The sequence below is a fragment of the Cebus imitator genome, unplaced genomic scaffold (genome assembly GCF_001604975.1).
Source record: "Cebus imitator isolate Cc_AM_T3 unplaced genomic scaffold, Cebus_imitator-1.0 Scaffold251, whole genome shotgun sequence".
Taxonomy (NCBI): Eukaryota; Metazoa; Chordata; class Mammalia; order Primates; family Cebidae; genus Cebus; species Cebus imitator.
Window position 1 is genome coordinate 2,098,605 of NW_016107566.1, and position 12,218 is coordinate 2,110,822.

A 12,218-nucleotide genomic window follows, 5' to 3' on the forward strand; every position below is an offset into this window, starting at 1 on the left:
CACTTAGGGATAAAGTTAACTAAGGAGGTGACATTGATGAAAGAAAGAAGATACAAATAGAAAGACATGTATGTTCACAGAGTGAAAGGTCTAATATTGTTAAAATGTTCACACTACCCAAAGTGGCAAACTGATCTACAGATTCAATGCAGTCTCCACCAAAATCCCAATGGCATTTGTTGCAGAAATCAAAAAAAATAATATTGCAATTCAAATGGAATTTCGAAGAACCCCAACAGTCAAAATAATCTTGAGAAAGAACAAAGCTGGAAGCATCACACTTCCTGACTTTGATATATTAAAAAGCTATAGTAATCAAAACACTATGGTATTGGCATTGGACAAACATTTAGGCCAATGGAACAGAGTGGAGAGCTCAGAAATAAATCCACATGTATATGGTCAATTGATCTTGAACAATGTTGCCAAGAATACACATTAGAAAAAGGTTAATCTCTTTAACAAATGGTGTGGGGAAATTGGATATCCACATGCAAATGAATAAGTTTGTATCCTAAGCTTATACCATACAAAAATAAAACAAAATAAAATGGATTAAAGACTTAAATATAATACCTGAAACTATAAAATTCCCAGAAGGAAACACATGGGGGAAAGCTTTGTGACCTGGGTCTTGGCAATTATTTCATGAATACACAACAAAAACCAGACTACAAAAACAAAAATAAACAAGGGAGATTGTGTACAATTAAGAAGCTTCCGCACAGTGAAGAAAAAGACAACCTATAGAATGGGAGAAAATGTTTGCAAACAATTTATCTGATGAGGGGTTAAAATCCAGTGTGTGTGTGTGTGTGTGTGTGTGTGTGTGTGTGTGTGTATGTGTGTGTGTATAAAACACCTACAACTAAACATAAAAAAAAACAAATAACCTAATTTTAAAATGGACAAAAGATTTGAATAGAAACATCTCCAAAAAAGACATACAAATGGCTAACAGGTATATGAAAAAAATGCTTAATGTCATTAATTATTTGAGAAATGAAAGTCAAAACCACAATGACTATTACTGAAAAAACAAAAGACAACAAGCATTGGTGAGGCCATAGAGAAGTTGGAAGCCTTGTACACTTTTGGTGGGAATCCAAAATGTTATGGCCAGTATTGAAAATAGCATGGATGTTCTCCAAAGAATAAAAACAGAACTACCATATGACCCAGCAACTCCACTTTTGGATATTTATACAAAAGATTTGAAATTAGGATCTTGAAGACAGAGTAGCACACCCATGTTTTATTGCAGCACCGTCGACAATAGCCAAGATGTGGAAACAACCTAAGAATGTTAACCGGCAGATGAATGGTTAAAGGATATGTGGTATGTGCATGCAGTTGAAGACAATCAGCCGTAAAAGAGAAAGGTGTTTTGCAAGATGTGACAATATGGATAAATCTTGAGGACCTTATGCTAGGTAAAATAAGCCAGTCACAAAAAGACAAAACTCCATGATTCCATTTCCATGAAGTGTCTAAAATAGTCTAATTCATGGAAGCAGAGAGTGCAGTGGTGATTATCAGGGGCTGGATGGAAGGGAAAGTGGCAGAAACTAAAGTTTCAGTTAAGCAAGGTGAATAATCTCTAGAGATACGCTGTGCAACATTGAACCCATAGTCAACAACAATGTATTGTACACTTAAAACTTTGTTAGGAGGGTGGGTCTCATGTTTTCTTACCACAATAAAATAAAATATTTTAAAAAGTGACAAATAGGGCACTGTACCTGATGACTTGTCTAGCATAAATGCCATGTTTTCATTTCCTAAGAGGATGCTGTATGTTACTTTTCCATTCCTTCCTTCATCTGGATCATGAGCAGTTATATGGTGCACCAAGGAGCCCACGGGGACATCCTCTTTGACATGGGCAATGGGAAAAGACATAAAAGTGGGCTTGTGGTCATTTACATCCAAAATCACTATTTGTGCCGTCAGTGATCCCAGTCGCCGGTCTGTCACATTCACAGCCTGATCAGACACAGTTACTGTCAGGACGACAGTTGGAATGCTCTCTCTGTCAAGAGGGGACACAGTGACTAATGTGCCAAATGAGGGGTGGATGAGAAATGGATTCATGCCAGGGTTGTGGGATTCAATGTGGTATTGTATTCTACTGTTCAAAAAACTGCCGTCACCATCTTTGGCATTAAAGACGTACACCAGGGTTCCTATGGGAACATTCTCCTCTACGCTGATCACAATAAGTTCATCCTGGAAAGACGGGGAATGGTCATTCTGATCTTCCACATCGATACTAAGGAAGACTGTGCTACTCAGAGAAAGGTTTTTGCTATGGTCTGTAGTAATCACCCTGAAAAGATAATGAGATGTCGTCTCATAATCAAGTTCCTTAGAAAGAAACAAGTCTCCAGTTGAGCTGTCTATTTCAAAGTGTCCGTCCTTATCATCTGCAACAATACTAAAATGTAACTTTCCATTATAATGTTGGTGAAGGTGATCAGGTGACTTTATCAAGCTCATTATTTTTGTGGGCTTCAAATTTTCTGGTATAACTAAATGTCTAATATTCTGAGAAATGATTGCTCTCCCTTTGGATAGTGGGATCACCTGAAATACAAATAAAAGAGATATTAATTTGGGGTATTTTTAAAACAGTTTAATCAATACCTATAATAATATTATTTTGAAAACAAATTCCCTTCATGTATGTGATCATACATTAATTAGTGAGAAGTGTCTTTTGTATATTATATAATTCCAGGATGTCTCAGAAGATCAAAACTTGCACAATATTTAGGAGATAAGAGGTACAGAATTTTCTGTTTCCCAGTTTGCTGTATTGTGTGAAATGACAGCTTGATGAAGTCATGCTATAGTTAAGCTGAACTGTAGCCTTGTGATTCTTCAATGGGAAGGCAGGGTAGCTAATTCTCCGTATTATTGTAAATACTTCAGACCAATCTATCCACAATGACAACATCTGTGTACATTTAAGTATCATATGTCTTTGTTTGTCTGAAACAAGAAACTGGAGGTATGACCATATAGATTTTTCTCTTAACCCACATGTCCTTAAGCAAAGAATATAACTTGGAAACAGAGTTCTTATGGATATAGATCTTTGGTTGTTATATATACCTGTATCAATATTTATGATTGTTACAGGCATGCACAAAGAATCTAGCTATGCACAGTCATCTTCTTTTTGAGTGGTTGGTGTAATTTTTTTACTACTATGGAGACTTCCCACAACATCTTTGCCCATTATGATTAAAATAAAACCTTAAAATATGAATCTGAAGTTACTTTTCTAAATTAAAAAAAAATTACAAAAAACTGTGTCATTTATTACATGGCCATTTGTTTACATAAGAAGTTTCTCCTGCACATGTACCAGCTCCTTGATATTAGGAATAAGTACAAGAAAAGATACCTTTTGTTCATTATAAACAAGCAACATAAATGCCAATATAGTGATAATTATCTTGTCAAGAACTCTACAAAGCTATTTTGCAAATAATTTGGATCTAAATCATTTCTCTAGTGACATCAAAAAGCTAAGTATGCTACGTGCAATACTCTCTTAAAGTAGTATTCATGTCACATACATACATATTCATATACCTACATATTACATGTATCTTCACTCTATAAACTTGTAATAAAAGTCAAATGAAATCTTTAGATGTCCTTCCACATTTTATGGTGACGACATTACCTGAATATTAACAACTGCCTGTCCTTGAAGAGGAGGCACTCCCTGGTCAGTGGCAATGACAGTCATTCTATAGGAAGGTCTGTAATCATATGAAAGTATTGTGGTTGTTCTTATTTCACCACTGTTGGCGTCAATCTTAAAGTGATCAGAACTATCTTCTATAAACACACAAGAAAATTAAGAAATGAATATTAATTGACAATGCAGAAAACAGAGAATCAATTAATCCAATACCTTGTTCATTGGGAAGATTTATTTGGTTTAAGTTTTATGAAAGTATGAACACAAAAATGGCACTAAAAATAGACAAGAAACATCAATTTTTAAAAAGTTGTATTACAGAAAATGTCAAGCATATAAAAAAGTGAACAAAAAGACATAATAAACTTTCATGAGTCCATCGCCCAGCTTAAACAACGATCAATTCATGGCCTATCTTATTTAGTCTATTCCTGATGTATATACTTCTATTTTCCCATGTTTTTGAATTTCCAGAAATAATATTATTTCTTCTGTATATTTTTCAAAATGCATCTCTAAAAAATAAGAAATATTTTAACACATGTATATGTAATCACAGTACCATATTATACCTTAAAAATTAATAATGATTCACTAATATCACCAAATATTCAGTAAGTTTTCAAATTTTCAGTCATCCCATAAATATCCTTTATGTTTCTTGTTCGTTTACATTAGAATCAAAATTAAGTCCACATACTGCATATTTCTTTAAACTATGGATGCCAGCCACTTCTTTATTTGTCCTTGCAATTCATTTGTTGCATAAACTGGATCTTGTATCCTGACATTTTCCATGATCTAGATTTGCTGTTGCATCTCCAACATGCAGTCTAATATGTTCCTCTATTCTCTGTTTTCCTTAACTTGGGAGGTAGATTTAGAGAGCTGACTAGATTCAGGTCAGATTTGATTTTCTTTTCTTTTTTGCAAGACTACTTCACAAATGCTGTTTTTCCCTTCAGAGGCATATGTCTAGCTGCCTTAAAAAATAAAAATAAAAAAGATGAGGCCTCTCTCTGTCACCCAAGCTGGAGCATAATTGTGCCATGATAGCTCACTGCAGCCTGGAGCTCATGGTCACAAGTGATCCTCACACCTTGGCCTCCCAGATAGCTGGGACAATAGGCATTGGCCAAAAGCTAGTTGTTTTTGATGTTGGCCCCACTGATGCACAGCCTACATCCATTAACTATTTTTCTGAGATGGGGTCACTCTCTGTTGCCTAGGCTGGAGTGCAGTGTCGCGATCTTGGCTCACTGCAACCTCCACGTCCCGTGTTCAAGCGATTCTCCTGCCTCGGTCTCCCAAGTAGCTGGGACTACACACGCGTGCCACCACACCCAAATTATTTTTGTATTTTTTTTTAGTAGAGACAGGGTTTCACCATATTGGTCAGGCTGGTCTCAAACTCCTGACCTTGTGATCCGCCCACCTCGGCCTCCCAAAGTGCTCGGATTATAGGTGTGAACCACCGCTCCCAGACTTCATTAACTACTTTTTAAGTATTGTAAAGTATAATACAAGTTGACATCCCAAATCCAAAAATATGATATCCAAAATGTTCAAAAATCCAGAATTTGAGTATTGACATGACACTACACGTGAAACTCTATGCCTGATTCATCTGATGGGTTGCAGTCAAGACACAGTCAAAACTTTGTTTAATGCACAAAATTATAAAAAATATTGTATTAAATTACCTTCAGGCTATGCATACAGGTACATATGAAAAAATGAATATCATGTTTACACTTGGGCCTCATCTTCAAGATAATCTCATTATGTATATGCAAATATTCCAAAACTTAAAAAAATATCAAAAAGCTGAAACACTTCGGTCTCAAGCATTTTGGATAAAGGATACTCAATATGTGCTGTGTTTTGGTTTATCATCCCTTTTTCACATTTTTGCTGGAATATTTCAATGAAGAGAAACTTTCAGAGAAAGAGTTCATTATAAGAAAGGCAGGATAAATGCTTGATGAGTTAAACTTTAACAATTTTTGAAATAATGGGTTGATTCACCAATATCCACCAATGTTCCAACATGATAAGTAATGTTTTGTCTTGCTTTTGTTTTGGAAATCATTAAGCATGAATTTAAACATATTAGTTGTGTTTCAATATTTGCTGTAATTATCCTTATTGATGCTGAAATTGTCTTATTGCTGAACATTGGCATCTTCTTAAAGTTGGTTCCTGGGTCTCTTTATATGATCCTAATAGGTTTAGTATCCACCTTCTAACTATGACAAAATGGTGCAAACTCATCTTGTAGATTTCCTGTTCGTGATGTGGCATCACCATTTCTCCAAGGACTGTTGGTTCCTTTTGGTGGAAAATGGTTTTGGGAGAAAGTGTTTGGGACATTAGGAGTGCACATTGTTTCTGGGTTTGTCATCATTTCTAGGCTTTTTCAGTGGACAGGGAGTACACATGCACATATCTATATATACATTCATATTGATGCTTATAATTCAAATTGGTATCATAGGGTTTTGAGTTAAATAACAGATTTGTGTTCTTCAATAAAATCTGAATGTTTCAAACAGTTCAAACATCAGACAAACCCTGAGTAGAAGCTCCTCTCCATTCTTTAGTTCAACAGTTGCTGAGTCATCACTATGGACCAAATACTTTACAAGTTATTAGGGATATAAAGGCAAATTAAAAAGAAGCCATGTCTTCAAGAAACTCATAGCATGGAGCAAGCAATTATGTAACATCTATTAGTTGTGATTTCTATGCTTTAATCCATTGATTTTACTCTCATAGAAATACCACAGAATGCATTCACGAATATGATACATACCTTTATTCCCCTTACACCAATTTTCATCTTGTTATTTTACCATATATTTTGTAGTTGCTTCTATTTTACTATCAGATAAAAAATAAATATGTGAATAATGTAATATATATCTCCATATTTTTGTATCGATGTGCCTTAAGTATCATTTTAGAAGCTAATTTTTAAAAAAGAATATTTTCAACATTCACAAATACATGAACATAAAAGTCTCACTTCTTAGACTGATTAATTTTCAATATTTCCTCAATTTTTTCCAACAAATAACAGCGTATAAATAAAGGAGTAGACCTGTATATAGATCGAAATCTCATTCCCCTCCTCTTTCCCTGTAGAAAATCACTTTTATAACTAAAGTTGAGGCTTATCTTTCCAGTTCATACATCCACAAATAATGTATACCATAGCTTTGCTTGCTTTTAAATAATAGTATTATAGCAGAATTATAGCTCTGTGTGTGTGTGTGTGTGTGTGTGTGTGTGTGTATCTCAGTGTATGTGTGTGTCTCTTTCCTCCTCACTATCATTATCTTTACAGGCACACCATGGTGCCTTCTCCAACCCCAAATAAAACAGGAAAAAAAGATGTAAAGATCTTATTGACCTAACTAACCTAATAGCCAGAGGAAGATTCTTGAATGCACGCCTGCAAAGCTACTTTGTCTTCCTCCAAAGGACCAGATTAGAATAAGCTAAGATGATAAAAAGATAAATATGAGAAGTAACAAAAGGGAAGACAAAAATAACAGGGGGAGGACAGGGAGAGAGTCTCTGAAGAAGAGGACAGCAGGGACACACAGGAAGGGCTGTCTACAAATGTGGATGTGCTGCAGTCTCAGTACCTCTGTATAATTCACAATTCAAGTGCCCTGAAAACTTGGGAAGAACTTCTGAAATGTTTACAGGTAAAGAAATTAGGATGGTTTATACAGGCATAGAAACATGAGAAAAGAATTTGCTCCCTGGCCAAGGAGGTATTGAGAAGAATCACATATGTAACTTTTCCAATGAAAGGCAATGCAATGAACTCAAAGCTGCTGTTTGCATCAAATTCTTTTTATCTTCTGTAAAATCGTTGCCTTCCTTGCTTAACTTTGGATTCAATATTTATCCACACTGCCATGTATGAAACTCTTCTGTATTTTCATTGTTCTATTCCGTGAATACACCATATTATGCAAACAATAATGCTTCAGTGAATAGCCTGTTACAGTCTCACTGTGCACATACAGAGTTCCTCTAGGGTAACAGAAGTAGAACTGCAAGGGCATAGCATAGGCGCGTCTCCAACCTTATCAGATACTGCTTCACTGTTCTTCAAAGTCGTCACATCAAGGAGTCCTGGATGCTTTAACAATCTTTTTAATTATTTAGGCTTCTTTTCTTTGAGTTGTCTGTTAATATTCTTTGTCCAGCTTTATTATTTATTTGTCTTTTTTTTACTGGCTTGCAGGAGTTCTTAATAATTTTGCATTGGTTACTGGGCTGTAATCATCCTTTCCCAACTTGTGACTTGAGCAGTCAAATTGCAAACAATGGCCTATTTTGTAGTGTTTTCAATTTTAATGTAGTTTTATGTATCTCTTTGTGAGCTTCTGCTTTTCTTCTTGTTTAAACCATCTTCTTTATTCTCAATGCCATATATTTCACCAGTCTCATATCTTCTTTTGTAAGAGTTAAAGCTTTCTGAATTTAATAAGACTCATCTTTGATGTGCCGTGAGTAGAGATATTTTTTCCTTCAAGGTAGCCAATCATATCAGCCTCACATACTGATAGTCCATCTTTTCTCCATATATTTTCCACCCTCTCATATGTCAAGTTTCCGTATGTGTAAAGTGTGACCCCTACTCTTTTTAACTGGCCCATTTATTAATGAGTGAATCAATATAATAGTGTCTTAATTACAAAATTCTATAAATCAAGACCTGGTAGGGCCTACTTCCCACTTGTTCTTTGGACATTGTCTTAGCTATTCCTTGTCTTTTGCTCATCCACATGACTTTTAGAATCAGCTTGTCAAATTCTCTCAAATCCTCACTGAAATTTTGATTGAAATCATACTGAATTAATAATTATATTTTTGTTAAGAATTGTCATCTTCGGGATGTCATCTTCCCAAGCATGAACATGATACAGCTTTTCATTTCATTCATTTATGTCCTTCATTAATATTTTTTTTACTTTTCTGTATGAAAGTCTTGCACAAGTTATATTGGATTTTTTTCTATGCTTCTAACAGAGACTGATCCTATTTGGCTTGTTTTGAAGTTTATGTAGTTTGAGAGGCCCTCCTTAACAAAAATAAATTGTCCACTTCTCCCTCGACCCCAGGGAGGCTATGCAAGCAAAACACCCCAAAACTAAGCTTCATTAGCTTCGCAGTAGATCGGGCCCTACACCCTCTCATGTTCTTTGTGAATTCACCACAGGGAATGAGATCTTCGGAAACTGCTGCATTTTTAAAATACCAGTGAGTTTTGTAGGTTGACACTGTTCCCAGAAAACTGACTATTAAATCCACAGGGTTGCCTATAGCATCTCTTGGGTTTTCCATGAAGATAATCAAATCACCTGTGGGTAAGAGCAATGTTGTCTCTTCTTTCCTATGTCCTATGTTTATGTGAAACATGACAAAGCACCAAATTGTCTTTTAAAATTATATAGAACACAATGCCAACTAAAATAAATAACTGGAAAAAAATCTGAGGCCTGCATATCCCAACAGAAAGCACAAAAGTAAGCCCATTCCAATAAAGTTTCCCCATACACATACACATATGTGTACATGTGACATTTTCTAGGCATGATTTACTCTGACCTTACAAATATTTAGTCTTCATAAAGATTCACAGATGCTTGGAACTCTTAATCATACTTAATACCAATTCTTATCCCCTAACACTTTCCTATCAATTAATTGGTACATCACGTTATTGCAATTTACTCACTAAAGATAAATGATAGAAAGCTACTCTGATTTTTCATTTAACTTATAAATTCTTTTTCAAAAGCTGAAAGTAGTTCTTGACAATAACAAATGTATTTTGTTTGTAACTTGGTGTTTTTTCAAATTAACTACAGCATTTTAAGTAATCCAAATAGAACCTTTTTCCCAGAAGGGAACAGTTGATCAATGAAAGTAGAAATCCTAAAAGTTCTTAATCCTGTATAAACAGTAATTTTTACCTGAAGATACTGAGTATACAACTTCTGCATTATTTCCTTCATCAGGATCCTTCGCAAACACAGTCGTAACCAACATATTTACTGGTTGACCTTCCAGAACCTGCCATTAAAACAAACAGCTTACAAATGAGTCAGCAAAAGTTTAAAAAGAAATATCAGTGGAACTTTAAATGAATGAATACATTGTACTAAACATTTTAAACTATCTTAAAATCCACATATAATTCAAACATGTACCATGTAAAAGTTATATGGGTGTAAGTCCATGAAAAGCATCCTCCTTACAAATTAAGTCTTTTAATAAATGAGAATGAATTATCTGAGGCATCTAAACTAATTCTGACCAAAAGGAAAAGAAAGAAAGAAATTGAACTTACTAAAAAATCCTAGATTTGTGGTGTATTTTAAGATTTCTAGCATAATCTCATTCATCATCTCTTAGGACAATTTTTCAAAGGTGGTTGTTATGGTTTAAAATATGCTTAAAATAAATATGAACCTTTAATTCAGGAAACATACCTCATGTAGGATATAGCAATTATCAGGAGCTGTCTTGCAATATTGAAATGCACATGTGAAGTTCAACTTCAGTTTTAGTGTCCAACTGCCCAATTAAGTCACAGGACATTTTAATGATATGATAAAAAGGCATAATGATAATATAATAATACTTTGTTTTGTTAGAATTTTTCTTTAAAGCTGGATTCAGAATATCAGTTTAAACTTATAAGTTCCTCAGTACCCTTGTTGTGTTGTTCAATGTGTATATTTGGGCACAATTTGAATGTCTAATTCAATTGTTCTGGAATGGTAGCTTCTAAACTTTTCGTTATTATAGCCATCCACTAAAAAAATTACTAGCATCCAAACATATTTATTTATTATGTGAATGAATGGATATTCTAATTTATTATGTATGTTATAAAACATACAAAAAGACAGAAATGAAAAAGATGAGATAATATACATACCATTTCAAGTTTGTGCATGTGATCAAAAGGATCAATTTTTACTATCTCTGGATGTCCACCTACCCACTTAGGAGCTACCGATTGTTCCCCTACGATTAAGTAACTATCTTAGAGATGTGTATCAATTTCCCTTAAGAAGTTCTGCACAAAAAGATGCATGTAAACAAAAACTACTGGAAAAACAAGCCATGTCTCAGCATTATCCTGAAGCGCCATTCAGTCTGTGTACAAAGGTCTGAATTACACTCATTATTATAAAGCAACTGGAGGTACAATGCCAAAGAGTACATATATTCATTAACTTTTTAAAAAGTTTTTTTCTTTAAACAAGTGCACAATATCTAGGTTTTCTAGAAAAAGTATGCTTTGCCACACCAAGACTGATGTGATAAATTCACATGTTTTACCACAAGATGGTGCTCAAAACAAATGACTAAAGATATTACCACTTCATTGCAAGGCCACTTCACAAACCTTCACGTGTAACTCCTTTCCAGGGAGACACTGGGGGAAGAAGGGCTTGTTATCATTGATGTCAGTCACTGAGACGTAAACCGCCATGGTGGCATTTCGTGGTGGGGAGCCGCGGTCGGTCACTAGCACAGTCATCTGATGATGCCCCTGGTGCTCACGATCCAGTGCCACCCAACTGATCAACTCTCCTGCAGAGCACAGAGCAGAACAAGACACAGGCACTGTGTACCAGGCACACCACAGCCAGAATCATTTCCAGAAGGAAAACCAAATACAAAGCTTTGAGCAAACGTGCGACTTCTAAGCCCATCTACACAGAAGTTTGGCTCTATGGTACTGTTGAAAAAAAAGTTCTCAAGTTGATCCTGAAAATATCGCTTTAAATTTGTTATTCTTTGTATTTCAAATTATTGTCCATCAATCATTTGAACTAAAAAAAAATGAATTCATAAAAATGATAAAACTCTGTGGGCATTTAGTAATGATTTGGAAGATTTAAAACTGCTGTTTATCCCTCTTTATGCTGCTATACAGGATGATAGAAAGCACATGACACAAGTTCTGGATTTGGGCCCCAGGTTTCCCACCCCAGACATGTAATGACCTCTCTGAGCCTGGGATTGCTGTCAGGAAGAAATGTAATCACACATTTAAAAGTGTTGTGTAAGCTATACATGATTACACAAATGACAGTTATCACTACTTTAACATAGTGGCTAAATATCTTTCTGAAAATCAAATAATATTCCTTAGGCAATGGTTTGTGTTTATGTACACAGGTATTTTTTAACCTCACAAAATATACAGGTAGCAATGGATAGTGACTTCCTAAAAACTCTTAATGCTTCAGAAGTTTTATTTCAAATATTTCCGCCCAGAGCTACACTGCCTTTGGTAATTTCCCTCATGTATCAGCCATGCAGACCCAGGCATAACATCTAACTGCCTCTCCCTGTTGCCAGGGGCCTTGCGAAGACAAGCACTCAGTCCAGTAGCCTGTCTGCTGTGGCAGAGCTCTGCCAAGCATTGGTTTCCTCATCATTTATGAAAAAAATG

General features: G+C 35.1%; 1 protein-coding gene across 1 annotated transcript in view; it reads right to left on the reverse strand.

The window, feature by feature from the left end:
* The window catches only part of DCHS2 (dachsous cadherin-related 2), a 275,941-nt gene that overhangs the window by 94,485 nt on the left and 169,238 nt on the right, over nt 1–12,218 (reverse strand). Inside the window, exons 6-9 of the mRNA XM_017498790.2 lie at nt 11,163–11,350; nt 9,718–9,817; nt 3,698–3,855; nt 1,743–2,586 (exon numbers count right to left, since the gene is read on the reverse strand). Coding sequence (XP_017354279.2) covers nt 1,743–2,586; nt 3,698–3,855; nt 9,718–9,817; nt 11,163–11,350 — 1,290 coding nt within the window. The remainder of the gene's footprint in view (nt 1–1,742; nt 2,587–3,697; nt 3,856–9,717; nt 9,818–11,162; nt 11,351–12,218) is intronic.